General features: G+C 41.2%; 1 protein-coding gene across 1 annotated transcript; it reads right to left on the bottom strand.

The window, feature by feature from the left end:
• Positions 1 to 12,962: 12,962 nt before the first annotated feature.
• Positions 12,963 to 16,341, bottom strand: Ubqln2 (ubiquilin 2). The gene has a single exon (XM_021153898.2). The coding sequence runs from the start codon at positions 16,065 to 16,067 to the stop codon at positions 14,151 to 14,153; it is 1,917 nt and encodes a 638-aa protein (XP_021009557.1). The 5' UTR covers positions 16,068 to 16,341; the 3' UTR covers positions 12,963 to 14,150.
• Between the last annotated feature and the right edge of the window lie 496 nt (positions 16,342 to 16,837).

Raw genomic sequence — 16,837 nt, 5'->3', positions numbered from 1 at the left:
GGAAGGAAGGAAGGAAGGAAGGAAGGAAGGAAGGAAGGAAGGAAGGAAGGAAGGAAGGAAGGAAGGAAGGAAGAAATTTGATCCTCAATGTAATAGTGTTAAGAAATGGGAACTGCTCTTCCAAAGGTCCTGAGTTCAATTCCTACCACCTACATGATGGCTCACAACTTTTTGATGCCATCTTCTGGTGTGCAGATGGACATGCAGAAAAGTATCCATATCTGTATAAATACATAAATAACTCTTTAAAAAATACATCGGAAGTTTTTGTTTTGGTTTGGTTTTTGGTTTTATTCAAGACAAGGTCTCTCTGTGTAGCCCTGGCTGTCCTGGAACTCACTCTGTAGACCAGGCTGGCCTCAAACTCAGAGATCCACCAGCCTCTGCCTCCCAACTGCTGGGATTAAAGGCATGAGCCACCGCTGCTTAGCTTCAGAAAAAATTTTAAAAGGCGATTAGACCATGAGTATTTGTGCTTTACACAATACTTAGACCTGGGTATTTTGTTGTAACACCATAAAACAAACTAAAATAAAGATTTAATTAAAGAACTACCACAAAGAGGGCACTGCTACAGAAGTTCAAACAACTAGTAAGTGGTAGGAAAATACACAAATATGTCAGAACAGAGATTTCAGAATCAGAAAAATACACATGCATGCATTTAATTAAAGACAGACACATGTCTTGAAACAAGTGGGGGGAAAGATTAAACAACCCATTAAATAATGTTAGGAAATTTAACCATCCATTTGTATTGGCAGTTTCCTATCTCCAGCAAAATTCTTCATTTACATTTCAAATGCTATCACCAAATCCCCCTATACCTCCTCCCCCACACGCCCTGCTCCCCAACCCACCCACTCCCCCCTTCCTGGCCCTGACATTCCCCTGTACTGGGGCATATGATCTTCGCAATACCAAGGGCCTCTCCACCTATTGATGTCCGACTAGGCCATCCTCTGCTACATATGCAACTAGAGACACAGCTCTGGGGGGTACTGGTTAGTTCATATTGTTGATCCTCCTATAGGGTTGCAGACCCCTTTAGCTCCTTGGCTACATTCTCTAGCTCCTTCATTAGGGGCCCTGTGTTCCATCCAGTAGATGACTGTGAGCATCCACTTCTGTATTTGTTTCCTATCTACAAGCACAATTCAGATGGAACAAAACTTTAAATATTAAAAGGCATTAAGACAGAAGAATGTTTCTCATATTACCATAATAAAAATATATACCAAGAGATTGGGAGATTTGTTTATTAAAAAAAAGAAAGAAGACAAATCAGTAACTGCCATGATTTCAATATGGTTTATTTCCTATAAAACATACACGATGAAATTTGCTCCCCAATATAAGAGTGTTGAGAGATGATGGGACCTTTAAGAGGTCTTTGAGTCTTAAACACCAAACATGAAGGGACTAATTCCTCTTTCAAAGGACTACAGTAATTCTCATGGGAATGAGAAAATTCTCACTCTTGTGAGACTAGATTAGTTGCCATAGAAGTGGCTGCTTTGCTTTCCCTTCCTTTTTCCATGTGCCCTGCCACCCACCTGCCCTTTTGCACATCTCTGCCTCAACATGGCTGCTCAATCCTGGAAGACTAATCTCTAGAACTGTGAACCACATATGTCTCTTGTATTCATTCTCAGGTATTGTTATAACAATGAAAATAAACTAAGGGAGCCATTTCACACAAAGTTAGGGCAAATGATAAATTGGGAAAAACAGGTTATGGAGACAAAATGAGACAAAGAATTCACATACTTAGTATAGGAAGATATCTCTGTTTTAATATGAGAAGAAAAACTAATATCCTAATGGGAATATAAACTGATTTTAGATAGCTAAATATGAGCATATGGGGAAATATTAACTTCATTCATCATCCAAAACAGCAAACATGTACTCTTCCATATTAAATGGCACGGGTTGAAGGTGAGACAATGTTGAGAAAGAAATGGAAAAGTTGTCTTTTTGGGCAGAGGTCTTAATTAGAGACAGTCTTTCTGAGTTGCAAAGTGATGGCATCCATGTTGTAAATGTGTGACTGTTGGTGCTCAGCCATTCTCCTTTGATGAGGATAACTTCAAAGTAATCAAAGAAAGTGATCAAAGTTACTTTCACACATACAGTAATCAGAGTGGTGTTTATAAGGAAAAACTAGGGGCAACCTCAAGGTTTGTTTGTCCATATTAATAAATGTACAAAATTAAGATACTGAAATGATTTGTATATTGAAATAGTTTTAACAGAAAGGAATAAATGAAATAGTTATTTGCCGAGTTAGAAAATCATACATGTATATTGACAAATTGTAATGTCTGTCCATCATTCCTTTATCCTGTGGATGGGAAGGAGCTTTCATTTTTATATACTTCTGAATTCTTTTTATAATAAGCATCTGCTATTTCTGAATTCTTTTTTGTAATAATCATATGCCATTTTAACTTCACTTTTCATAAAAGTGAAATTTAGAAATAAAAGAAAAATATGTCTGTACTATAAACTCAAAGAAACAATAAAATGCTTTACTTATAGCATGATCATGGTTTTAAATGTGTATATTAAAATACATAAAACAGTACAAATAATACCAAATTTATAATAGTGGTCATCTCTGGTTATGAGTGTTCTTTTTTTCTTCATTATATTTTACATTTCAAATTTATTTTATGACTACATATTCAAAATTAATCAGTATTATATTATTGGAATATGTTAATTTGCAAAGTAGAGGTTTCATTATCAGAGGTCTATTTTCATATTTAATTAATTTACTTTTTCCAATGGTTAAAGGGAAATATGAATTTGGAAAATGGCACACAAAGTCAAAGTGACTACACACATGTGAATTTCATAGCAGTTGTACTTACAGTCATCAAGGTTTAGAACTGCTGCCCTTAGGTAGTAAGATAAACAAACTGGGGTTTAACCAATGAAAAGAAATCTTGTATATTGAAAAAGAATCCATGACTGATTCTGAGCAAATCGCTATACCAGACAAGCCATTCTAGGCAGTTTATATACTATATGATTCCCAATACCCTTTGGAAAAGTCAAAGCCATAGTGGTAATAAAAGTTCAGTAGTTTCCATGGGTTCAGAGTATTGAATAGATGAAGGACAGGGGGGGTTTTATTAAGGCAACTGAACTATATCATATGAAACCATAATTATAAATGCATGACAGTATTCATCTTTCAAAACTCATAGAATTTTATAGAACCAAGAAAGAAGCTTCACGTATTTTAAAACTTTTATAAATTACATTAAGCAATTGAGTGGGTATCCTATAGATGGAAAAGAAATATTTCAAGACAATGTAATTATATTCAAAAGTATAAAGCAGACTCATGGAGGTGGCTCAGTACCTAAGAGTGCTCGCTGTGTAAGCATGAGGATCTGAGTTCAAATCTCCAGAACCAACTACAAAAGCTGCATGTGGTTGTGTATGTTCCCAAAACCCAGGTACTCTGAAAGACAAAGACAAAAAGATTAGGGCTTGTAGGCTGCTGCCCTTCCAGGTACAGTGAGAAACCCTATCTCAAAGAAATGAGGGAAGGAATTACAGAAGAGAGCACTGACTTCTTCCTTGGCTCATGGATAATGGAATAGAAACCCTCACACACGTTTGTGCACAACAGACACACACACACACACACTGTATGAAACAACTTCACTGAAAATATAGAAATACAGGTGCTGACTTAAGTAATTTGGGGAGATAAGTGGAGTCTATAGTGTTAATGGTAAAAACAAAGTATGCCATAGTATTTGACTTCATTCGATAAAGCTATTTCCCATGAGACTATGGATTAATAAATCTGATACTTCTATAAATGTGTACAGGAATTAACTAATTAAGTGTATAGATAAAAAGTGATAGAATTCAGGTTCCTTACTGTTACAGTGAGAGATTATAAATAGGTAAGGGCACAGGGTTGGATAAGCACCGTGGGTTACTAATGGTCCTTTGGGCACCAGTTAGACTTAAAACATCGGTAAGATCTCATTATTACCCTAATAAAAACACATGATTTTGTATAGAAAAAAGATTTAGAACTGTGTGCATACACAGGTCAAAGATATGCGTATTTCTTTACTTTGTGAGCTGAAAGGTTCTATGTAGACTTAATGTACCCCAATAGTAACAAGCACAGATAAAATCCAGATCTTGACTTTTAATGGAAATCTGTTAGAAAATGGAACCAGGGCTCTTCAGAGAAGTGAGCCAAGAAATATACAATGTGACCTTAGAGAATCGTGTGGTATCAGGAAGTAAGAAAAGCTCAAATAGTGGTATGCATTATAGGCCTGAGGGGTAGACTTCAAAAAGTACCCAGTGACCAAAACTGAAAGGTTTAAACAACAAAATACAGTATTGGGTTATAATCCAATATAGAAATTTAAATAAATGGTGGCAGTGAGATAAATCTCCCTTTAAGAAGAACTCTAAATAAATTCTGCAGATATGCCACCCTCAAGGACACAGAACATTATAAGATCTGCATGTGGCAACTTTCTCCAAGAGTACAGTACAGAAAGGATGTAGAGAAGACCCTCACCGTGGATATTAACATGACAGTGTTCTTCAGCAAAGGATCAAGGCCAATAATAATAGGAAGAATTCACAGTGACTGTACATGCTTGATATGACATGATAAACTTGGTAGTTCACCTCTGTGATAGTCCTTTTAAAAATCCATACACACAAGAAAAATGTCAGTAAAATTCCAATAGAGGGACATTAGACAAAATAGCTGGCCAGTACTCTTTCAATCTATCAAGATCATTAGAAACAAGAAAACTCTGAGATGCTGTCCTAGTCAGGAGGAGTTCTAAGGAGATGTGATGAATAGATATAATATGGTGCCTGTATGAATTGCTTGAACCCACACAAAAAAGATATTAGGTAAAATCTAAGGAAATCTGAGCTAAATATGGACTGAGTAATACTTTATCAACTTGCTTCATTAATTACAATATCTATACTATGTCAACCAATGTAAAATGACAAAAATAGAGGGAAGTTGGGTGTAAAATTTATGGGAACTCTGCAATATACTATGCTAACATCCTTCTTCCTGCCATTTGAAAGCCATTTTAAAAGTCATTTATGGCTGCATGGAGAGGCCCTGACACAAAGCAAACAACGGCAGTTATACGACGGCTATCATGACGAGTATGGCTGTCCCATCCTAGATGAGGAGGATAGGGTCGTCCATGAGTTAGAGCATCAGATTCGAGAGGGCGGCTTGATGGTTGATTACCATGGCTGTGATTTCATGCCTGAATACTGGTTTCATGTAGTGTTTGTGTTGAGAACAGATAATGGTGTATTGTACAAACTACTTGAAACAACAGGTTATACTGAGAAGAAACTATAAGACAATATTCAGAGTGAGATTTTTCAAGTAATTTACAAAGAAGAAATTGTGCATCAGCTGCCCAGTAATGAACCAGAACAGCTAGAGGACAATATCAACCAAATCTCAAAATGGATTGAGCAGTGAGTCAAAGATCATAACCTTTAACTTAGAGACTGGGTAGCCAGGCACCACTGTAAAACATACCTTTAGCCCCAGATCTTACGTGACAGCAGTTGTTCTACATAGTGAGTTCTAGGCCAACCAGGGCTGCGAGACTCTGTTTCATAGAAAAATAAAAGAAGAAGAAAAGCCTGGCTACAGTCACTCAGTCCACATAGTAGAAACGCCTGAGGATGAACAGAAGAAAACTTGTGTTGCAGCTCTAGCTGCTGCTTGGATTTCTTTTTCTCTGTGAGAAAGCTTAAACAATCTCAGATATGAATATAACTTATTAAAGATTGAAAATTGTCTTCAAATTGAATTGATAATAAATCTGATCGATGGGTAAAAAAGTCATTTATGTTAAAGGAAGTCAAAGGAGCTAAATTCATTTACATATAGGGATCTATTTATAATCATGGGCAAGGTATGGAGTAAGAAGGCAAGACCATTTCCTTATGGCTTCTAGTAACATAAATGTCACTCAGGTCAAGGCTCATACAGAAAGCCAAATCTATAGGGGAAATGTATCAAGGCAGTTCATCAATGCATATATGCACAGGAAATTGACTGAGCTATCATACAGACATACATACACATTCATACAAATATTTGAGATTCAATTCACATTCCTCAAATAAGGGGTATGTGGCGTGAATTTCAGTCTGGTCACTAATTCTAGGACACTCTTTTCCAGATCATTCAGAATCCTAGGGTACATCCCTTATCCCAGCACTTGGGAGGCAGAGGCAGGCAGATCTCTGAGTTGGAGGCCAGCCTGGTCTACAGAGTGAGTTCTAGGACAGTCAGGGCTACACTCTGTCTTAAAAAAAAAAAAAAGAATTGGGCTGGAGAGGTGGCTCAGTGGTTAAGAGCACTAGCTGCATGCTCTTCCAGAGGTCCTGAGTTCAATTCCCAGCAACCACATGATGGCTCACAACCACCTGTAATGGGATACGATGCCCTCTTCTGGTATCTGAAGACAGTGACAGTACTCATATAAATGAAATAAATAAATCTTTTTTTTTTAAAGAATCCTAGAGCATAGTGTGGTGACCTAGAATTTTAAGATGATTCCATGTATAATTCTGGTTCCTTGTAAGGAAAAGTACAGTTTTAGTCATTAAATAGATCTCTGTAAACAAAGAATATATGAAACCTTTTTAAAATGCCTTTTGCCATTGTATCTTACATTCCACTCTCATTGTCTGCTTCATCCCACCAATACCTTAAGCATCACTACAAATGATAAAGTACTTGGGAATAACATCAAGAAGACTAGGTCAGACACCACCCACACACCCACCCAACCCTCCAACCACAGTCTTTCAACCTGAGTATCCCTTCCCTGTTTCTACTCTTAAACTCTTAGCAGTTTGTGACATTCAGGTTGAGAATGTGTAGTTTAGGTCCTTCGCTCATGCACAGCATTTAAAAGAATGTGGGTAATAGATTTATCTATATCATATACGTCAACAATGGTAACACATCTTACTTTTACATTGCCATTTCTTAAACTATGAAATGCAGATATTTGTGCCATGATCCAATTAAAGAAAAACTTTTATCCCAGATCTTGAAGCTCCTCTGAGCAACTGAAAAGTCCACTAGAAGAATATCAGCTTTCCTAAGACTCTTAAAGATTCTCTATTCCAGAGCTGTAACCGATATACGAAACCATTCTTTTTTCTTCCTTTTAGATTTATTTATTTTATTTATATGAGTACACTGTAGCTGTCTTCAGACACAAAAGAAGGCATCAGATTCCATTACAGATGGTTGTGAGCCACCATGTGGTTGCTGGGAATTGAACTCAGTACCTCTGGAGGAGCAATCAGTGCTCTTAACCACTGAGCTCTCCAGCCCCATGAAACCATTCTTGACCATTTCAACAGAGTGGGCTTCTGCTTCAACTTCTCCTTCAATTAGCTTGGAAGGTATCTATGATGAACTGCTACAAAGTCTGTAACCGCAGGGCAAACTTCAGGTTTCTTGTCTTGTCTTCATTAATCTGCCCTCTGGAGGTACTCCAAGTAAAACCTCACTGCTCTCCTGCGTGGCAGGCCTTCCGTTACTTGAAACTACCCACCATCTCTTTAGATGAAAGCATTCCTGACCTTTTCAATAATTGTTGTGTCTGTTTGGAACCCACTCACCATCTTGGTCACTTTCCAAGTTATCAATGCACATCTTAATTGTAGCACTCTGATATGGCCCAGACTCCCACATAAACTATCAAGTACAGAACAAAACATTCTTTGTTCTGGGCATCATGCCTCTTCTAACAACGTCTAAAATTTCATTACATGTGTATGCACTGTAACCCCACACAGCTAGCTCATCTTGAACTTATAGTAAATAAAACCCACTCTTCTTCACATATGCCACACTCAAGTTACATAACCACCTACTCTTGGAAGCTCAATTCTGCAATGAATAGCAATTCATATTAGGTTCTATTAGATTGAATCCTAGTAGATTCAATCTTTCCCCTAGCCTCTCTGTCTTCTGTGTACGTCTGTAACAGGACAGGAAATATCTATCCACATTGATTGGCAAATATACATTGACTGACTGAACACAGTCGGTCCAAAGCGCTAACCATCTACAGCCTATTATCTCTGTCTTTTATCATCTAGCTTAGTGTGTCTCTACTTCCCTAATACTTCGACCCTTTAATAGCATTCCTCGTGTTGTGGTGACATCCCCAACCATAAAATTATTTTTGTTGCTACCCCATAATTGTAATTTTGCTCCTATTATGAATCGTAATGTAATATTTTTTGATACACAGGATATATGATATGTGAACCCTGTGAAAAGGCCATCGACCCCCACCCCCACAAGGGGTCGCGCCCCACAGGTTGAGAACCACTGATCTATTGCTACTTCATTTGATTCTCAAGGCCATTTAAAGGAACTGTCAAAAGCCTCAGTGAGGTACACAATTGCTATTGTCTCCCAAGGTCTCTAGAGACAGTGCAGCCTAAAGCAGACATCGTCCAGGGCAGCTGGAGCACACGTGATTGCCAACTTCAGACATACCACATGTATTAGGCCACTGCAAACAGATGATATTAAAAAGCAGTTTCAAATATTGTCTTAACTCAAATGTCACAAAGGCAGGACTCTAGATTGCTTTTTCATTTATGACAAAGACGGTTCTCATGCGTGCATTTTTATGTAACCTGTTCCAGGGTAAATAGCAGCAAAGATGTGTTTATTTAACAAGAGATAAGTGTCTACTGAGCAATACCAGGCCACCTGATATAAAATTCTACAGTCTCTAATGATAGATTAATAGGTGGATATATTTAATAGATTTAATGTGGCGTAGTATATTATACAAAATTAGTATAGTATAGCAAAATCATAGTTATGGAATTGTTAGGAAAATATTCTAGAATCTCAGAATTGGGTTCAAATCTTGAGTTTGACACTTGATAGCAATGCAACATTAAGGAAGCTATCTAACCTTATTGATAAACCAAGGAACATAAAACTGGTACTACGTGGGATATATTCTCGAGCTGGGCTGTCTTGTCTGGTATCAGTGGGAGAGGAAGTGCTTAGTCTCCCAGAGACTTGAAGTGCCAGCATTGGTTGGAGGAGGGGGAAGATACCCAGGGACCCCCTACTTACTCAGAGGAGAAGGGGAGATCAAGGAAGGATTGTGGGAGAGGGTGGCCAGAAAGGGGGCAGTGTGGGATGTAAAGTGGATAAGTAAAAAATAAAATTTAATTTAAAAAAATTGTGCTATCATATAAAATTGTTATAACAATGACTTTACTAGGGATTATTGCTATTCCAATGGAACAAAGAAATTAACTATATGACAAGATGGTATTGTGAAATCCATATTATAGCAGAATATCAGTTTCTGTTTATCATGCTCATGAATACTTTTAATAGTCAACTATAGCATATTTTCTGAAATTAGCTTAAGTTTGCTAATATACACATTAGCCCAAGAACTAACTCTCTCTCTCTGTCTCTCTGTATCTCCCTCTGTCTGTCTCTCTCTGTCTCTGTGTGTGTGCCTTGTGTGTGGTGCATACACATGTTGTGAAGGTACACATAAGCCTGTAGAGGCAGAGTAGAGTATCAGGTGCTTTCCTCTATTGCTTTCTGCCTCATTGCCTTGAAATGTCCCTCACTGAAGCAGAAGCTCACCTTTGGGATAACCTGGCTAGCCAGCAAGCTTTTGGGATGTCTCCATCCCACATTTCAAGGTTAGAGGCACACACATGAATGCCTCTTCTTTCACATGGGTGCTGGGGATTCCAACTCAGGTCCTCATAATTATACAGCAAGTGTTCTTACCCTCGAGGTCATTACCCCAGCCTCCAGTCTAAGAAGTCTTGAAGTTGGATTTTTTAAAGTGCTGACTTCAAATGCCTCCAGTCTATTTGTGCTCAAATACCTCTATACAATTGAAGCTATATGTTTCAATTCCTATTTGTTGAATACTATGGCCATTAGATGTTGGGGAAAAAATTTTTTTTCAAAGGTTGGATTTTGTAAATCCTTGACTTTATTGGTTTAAAGAGCTTTTACCAAATCTTGCGTGGGTGAGGGAGCCCAAAACCAAATTTTAAAGCCTAAGCCAACATGTATATCACTTGATAAAATTTGCTCCTTCTTCCGTGTGGTCTGTCTGCTGCTTGATGTCTGCCAAATCATATTTCTCCTTTCTATTTTTATAAAATTGCTTTTCCCTCAACTGTCCCAACAGATTTCTGGGAAGACAGCCGCATAAGAACAGGTTCTTAATTCTTTTTCTTCCTCTAACACATTGATAAAAGCGATAGAAACAAAAATTGGGCAAAACCTGTTCAAATGAAAAGGACAACAGGACTCTCAAGGAATTTTTGGAAAATATGTTGATAGGGTCATATGAAAGGAAATTATGTGACATCCTTACAAATTAAAAAAACCCACAGTACAGCCAACTAACCTGGGCCCATGGGGGCTCAGAGAGACTGAACCACCAACCAAAGAGCATGCAGGGGCTGGACCTACGTCCTTCACCCCGTGGCACATATGCAGCAGATGTACAGCTTTGTCTCCACGTGAGTTCCCTAACAATTGGAGCAGGGGGCTGTCTCTGACTCTGTTGCCAGCCTGTGGATCCCTTCCCCTATCTGGGCTGCCTTATCTGGCCTCGGTGGAAGAGGGTTTGCCTAGTCCTGTTTTGCCTTGATGTGAGTCTGTGGGTGGGCGTAATGGGAGGAGGGATTTATAAAGGTGGGACTGGGAAGAGAGTGGGACTGCAATAGGAATGTAAAATGAATACATAAAGCAAGGAAAAATATCACTCTAAGGTTAAAAAAAAAAAACACCTCATGGCACAAACCTATTTTTGACTATTTATAGTTTAAAGGACAAGGCATGGACAAGGAAGTAGCTGAAGGGACAGTATAATTTCTATCTTATTTACACGTCCCAGAAGAAAACAATATCAAAGTAGAAATGGGGAAGCTTACTGGCATTTAAACTTTTCACTTTTACCAAATTAAGATTTGTGCCAAACATCATTTTGTAGATAACTCTAACTATTTGAGGCCAAAGTCTAGATTTGAGTCACTCTGTAAAATGTAAGACATGGGTCACAGGTTTGACCCCTCTACTAAGCCCTAGTAATAATGACTCCATTTTGCTCTGATTTTGACAGAATTTAAAGCCCATTCCCTTCTTTAAGAGGACAGGCTCAGCCACATTCAAACACTGGGTTTCTCAACTAACATGGAGGCCTGCAGCGGAGGCAAGAGTCCCTTTTTCATGAAGCAACAGGATTTGTTACAGTGTCGTTTATCTGTTCCTACTACCTAACCTCACTCATCAGAAATGGAAGTGTATAAACCTGTACATACATGAAGGAGAGGCCAAAGGAGCAGATGAGGTCTTGGTGAAGCTCCCCTGCCGGGCCGGATGCTGGCCTAAGCTCCCACCTCATTGCCACATGCTGCTGAATCGTGTTTGTTTGCCACCCAGCAAATTTAAGGACACTGTGACTCTCAGTAACTGAGCAGAGGAATAGCAAATCAAGTTATACCTTCTTGATTACAGTGGTGAAGTGCATACATTGTTCAGTAGATGAAAAGAACCCAAAATAAAGAGACTACAAAAATAAACCTGCAATAAAATAATATAAAGTGTATTACATATGAGAGGAATAACAGCTAAAAGTAATTTAAAGTGAGGCCAATGCAGTTTTTTTTTTAAATAAAGTATAAAGTTGGGGGAATAATAGATTTAATAGGCACAGATCTTTTCTGGAATTACACAGCATACTTTAAAAAAATATACATTTGGCAAAGTTCAAAGATTCTCTGTTCCTTGGATGTTTTGAATAAACATATCTGTTTAATTGCTTGAGCCAGGCCTCAGCCGGCATCCAGCTTCTCATGTGGTGACAGATTTACTGCTAGTTTCCTATGCCCCCAGTTTTAGTATTTACTTCTAAAATCATTCACATCATTAAGTTAAATTTATTACTTTAGGCTATCTCTGGGTTAATCTCAAATCCTCACTACCACAGAGCATGGAGATAATAAATCACCATTTCCTAAGATGTTGTTCTGAGAAACAGGGATGGACCAAATGGTATTAGGTATGTTTTTTTTTTAAAAAAAAAAACTATTTAGAAATAATCATGGCCAATATTTACTATACACCGAGTCTTACCAGGAATCAAGTATTCAGACGTTTGCACTTGCTGGCCATCTCCCCGAGAACTGTTTCTTCACAAAACAGAATTGCTGCAAACACATTCTGGCGACAGAAAAAAAAAAAAAAAAAAAAAGCTTCTCTCCCATCCTTATTAGTACTGCTACATACTGTGCAGCACACACAATTAGTGCCCATGCTATACATTTGACAGAGGGCATTCAACTTACCATTGATACATCAGCTTAGCAGGAAAGAGCCACCCAGAATTTTATGAAATAGGTGCTTGTGATTGTTAATGTAAAATAATGTCTGAAAATTAATTTTGTGTATTAAAATGACCACATGAGCACACTAGAGGCTCCTATTAGTAGCACAATGTGCTTCCTAATAGCTAGGAGTCCAATTAGCAGGAGCTAGACTAGCTAAAAAGCTAGTCAGTGAGATCCTGCTTTTAAAAATCCTCCCAGTACCCCACCTCATAAAACAACATATTGTTTCTAAAAGACACCGGGATGCTATCGTTTCCCATATATTATCTATTTAAAATAAACCCAGTCACATTCCCAATATACTGGTGGGGGGACAGGGGAAATACTAATTAATAATTGGTTAACCTTTGGGGGCAATAATTAGAACATCTAAATGTGCATCTCAAAAATAATTTCCCATAGTACAACCCTGTAAATAAACACTTGTGAGGGGAGCTAACCCTTCTAGATGTGATTCTAGGGCCAAAAGGCAAAATGAAAGAGCTTTCTCCATTTTTTATTATTTTTTTATTTTTTTAGTCATTTTAATGCATTTTTCCCTGTGCACAAGAGAAATAACTGATAGAGCCAAAAGATACACTTTCCTTTATACATAGCAGTTAAAAGTAATGCAAACATCACATGACACTTCCAGTAAAAGTTACATTTCCAATTACAAATCAAAATGCATATGAAGGTCTCTTCATGGGAGAAGCTGAGGAACTCTTAGATAAAAAGCACTTTCCTGGAGTCACTACACTGATCCTTCAGGCTGCACAAAGATTAAGGTCATATACAATCAATCTGCAACTGTTGACACAATGTTACACTGTAAGGTTTCTGTACAATTTAATGTATACTTAGAGAAACCAGGATAAACATTTCTACTATATTTTAACTGAACTTGCCTAGCCAACATTTTCACTGAGAAATTTATCAAATATGCTGTAAGATTCTACAAAATTGTGAGACATACCTAGCTTCAGGAATATTTCTTATATTCTTTCTTATTTTGGTTACACATATTCTGCTCAGAGATTCTACAGTAATACTTCTAGATGTACAATTCCAATTGTGCTTACTGTACTGTGTACAAATAGCAAAAACGATCAATGAATGGTATAAATCTTACAGCATTTGCTAGCAAAAATACATGCCAAAGTCACAATAAGCAATATTTTACCACAAATTAGAGAGCTTCAAATAATTTGCTTCTGTTTTTTTTAATATCTTCATTCTACATTAAATTACTATCATAGGCTAATGTTTAAAATGCAAATAAACTGGACATCTGTAGGACAAAACTTGTTCACCCAACTGTGAAGGCTGATACCTGTTTCCAAAAATCACAATAAATGCAGAATAAAGAGAAGTGTTTGCATGCAACACCTTTGAGTGAAACAGTATTGATTCCCACCATTCAAATCAGAGAAGGAAGGAAATCAAAAGAAGAAAAGAAAGGAATGAAGGAAACAAAGAGGGGAGAGGGCAGGCTGGAAGGGAAGGGAGAGGGTGGGGGGAGGAGGAGGAGCAGGGAGGGAGGGAGGGACTCCACCTTAAAATGCATCCTATTAGATTTATAGGTAGACAGATTTAAAAGAATCAAAATAAAAGTAAAGCACGATTTTGTGTGTTTAAAGATTTAAGAGCCATTATCAAAAATAAGATACATTTTTTTTCAAGGTACAGAAACGTAATTAGGATGGCTGAGAGCCCAGCAGCCTCTCAATGGCAGCGTTGATGTCGCCTCCTGTTGCTATTAGGGCCTGCAAGTTTGCTTCGCGGTTTAAGAACCCCATGGCGTTGAGCTGTTCCAGTTGCTGCTGAAATCTCACTTCAGGATTCGGCGGCTGTGGAGGGCTTCCTCCAGTGAGAGCCTGCACCATTTGCTGAATGAACTGCTGGTTGGGTCCAGATTCCGAGGTTGGACTTATGGTTTCAGTAGGTGCAGAGCTGGACACAGTGGTTGCAGGCGGGATGCCAGTGCCGGTGGAGCCAGGGGTGCTTGCTGGGCCAGTGGGTCCTATAGGCCCGATGGGGCCTATGGGGGTGAAAGGAACTATAGGGCCGATGGGCCCTATGGGAGTGACTGGGCCCACAGGGGTTATGGCGGTTCCCAGCACTCCCATCCCCACACCTGGGGCGAAGCTAGGAATGAGGCCAGGTGCTTCAGTGGCTAGAGTCTGTAGCCCCTGCTGGATCTGCATTAGCGCTTGCATCGCTCTCGGGTTTGACATGGCCGCGATGGTTTCTGGATTCTGCATCTGCTGCAGGAAATTCGGGAGCTGTGGACGCATCTGCTCCTGCAGCTGAGGATTCGCAGTGAACAGCGGGCTACTCAGCATCATCTGGGCCGCCATATCTGGATTCTGGCTCAGCGACTGCATCATGCTCCGCATATAGGGCGCAGACAGCATATTCTGAATCAGCTGGGGATTCTCAGTTATCTGCTGCAGCAGGCTCTGCATTCCTGGGGTGCTGAAGATGCTAGCCACGTAATTAGCTGCAGCCATGGTGTTCCCGGCGGTGGTGCTGCTGGAGCTGCTGCCAGAGCCACTGCCACTGCTTGTGGTCGTGGTGGTGGTGGTGGTCGCAGCCGTCTGGGTTGTTGGCGGTGGTGCCCAAGGATTGGGCAGCGGATCCCGATTCTCCGTGCGGGAGGGCTGGGTACCTTCCCCAGAGGTGGAACTGCTCCCCACCGTGGCAAACGGATTGCCCCCAAACTGCTCCTGTGCGGCATTCAGCATAGGTTCTTGAATGTCAGTGTACATGCGCCGCAGAGCATTGTAGCCACCTGGGATGCTTTCGAGATTACTGAGAGCCAGGTCTTGATTTCGCATTATCTCTTGCATCATGGCAGGATTCCTGGCGATTTCCAGCGTCTGCCTCATTATATCTGGGTTGTTCAGTAGGTGGCTGATTTCTGGGTTTCTCTGGATCAATTGTTGCATCTGTGGATTGGCCATGATGAGCTGCCTCATCAGATCAGGATTCGAAAGCATGCTCTGAACAAAGGGATTTTCCATGATCTGGATCATCATCTCAGGGCTGGCCAGGAGCTGCTGCTGCATCTGGTTCTGAAGCTCGGTGAAGTTGGGCGAGTTCAAGCCCAGGTTACTAAGGCTGGAAAGGCTTCCCAGCCCAAAGGAGCTGCTATTCGTGGTGGTAGGTGTGGAGCTACTCCTGGGAGTCGATGATGTCGTCGCCGCTGGCGCCGCCGCCGTGGTGGTGGTCGTGGTCGTCGTGCTCGTTCCCGCAGTCGTGCTGGGCTGCGTGGTGGCCTGGCCCTGCGGACGGTTCTGGCTTTTGATAACCAGGTGAACAGTCAGTCCATCATGGATGCCATGCTGCATCAAGGTATCTTGATCTTTCAGGATCTTTCCGGCGAAAATCAGCACGAGCTGATCGGTCTGCGATTTGAAGCGTTTGGAAATCGCTTCCTTGAACTGCTGCACGGTGCTGTTCTCAGGCACCGCGAACTCCTCCTTCTCTTTGGGGGTCTTCACAGTGACTTTGATGATTTTGGGCTCGGCCGGCGGGCTGGCCGCGCCTGGGGCCGCCGCAGGGCCGCGGGAGGGGCGCGGGGGGCCGCTGCTCTCGCCGTTCTCAGCCATGGCGGCCGCGGTGACGCAGGCTCACAGGGAAGGCGCTGGCGAGCGAAGAGGGCGCGAGGGAAGGAGGTGCCGCAGCAGCGGACTGGGGCGGCCCGGCGGGCAGCGCGGATCACAGTACCTCTGAGTTGAAGGCTGCGGCTCCTCCCGATCGTCGGCTGCGCACTGGGCTCGGCGTAGGCCTCGGCTGAGGGCTGAGAGAGCAGGTCCTGCAGGCCGTCTCCGCTGCCGCCGCCTTGTGATCTGCCCGCGCGCACTCCCAGCGACTCCTGCAGCTGCGGCGCCCGCGCTCCCGCCCCGCCCCGCCCCGCCCCGCCCCCGGCCGCGCCCCGCCCCCTGCTGACGCGGCGCCAGCCCAGCGAGCGTCTCGCGGCCGAGCGCAAAACTCCTGCCCTGCAGAGGAGGGGGGGGCGGAGGGAGGGAGAGGGAGGGAGAAATAAACAAAGAGAGGGGGGAAGAGAAGGAAAAGGAAGGAGGCTGGAGAGAAAAGCCAGGGGACCGAGGCGAGGCGGGCGAGGCGAGGGGGAAGGGAGGAGGCCAGGAGGAGGAAGAGGGAGGCAGCTTCTTTAGCAGCCACTGAAAGACCAATGGAGAATGTGGGTTCGCAATCTGGGAGGCAGTGAAAGGATGAAAGCCTGAATTGAACCGATCCCAGGCAAAGGACGAAAAATGAATAGTAAAGAACTCTGACAAAGCAAAAAGGGAGAACGAGCGCCCGGTTGGGGGAAGGGAAGGCATGGCGGGAGCGAGCATTTTACAAAAGAAGCCGAGAA

Source organism: Mus caroli, chromosome X, assembly GCF_900094665.2.
Source record: "Mus caroli chromosome X, CAROLI_EIJ_v1.1, whole genome shotgun sequence".
Taxonomy (NCBI): Eukaryota; Metazoa; Chordata; class Mammalia; order Rodentia; family Muridae; genus Mus; species Mus caroli.
Note: the sequence above shows the minus strand (reverse complement) of the source record. Positions and strands in the feature narration are given on the sequence as shown.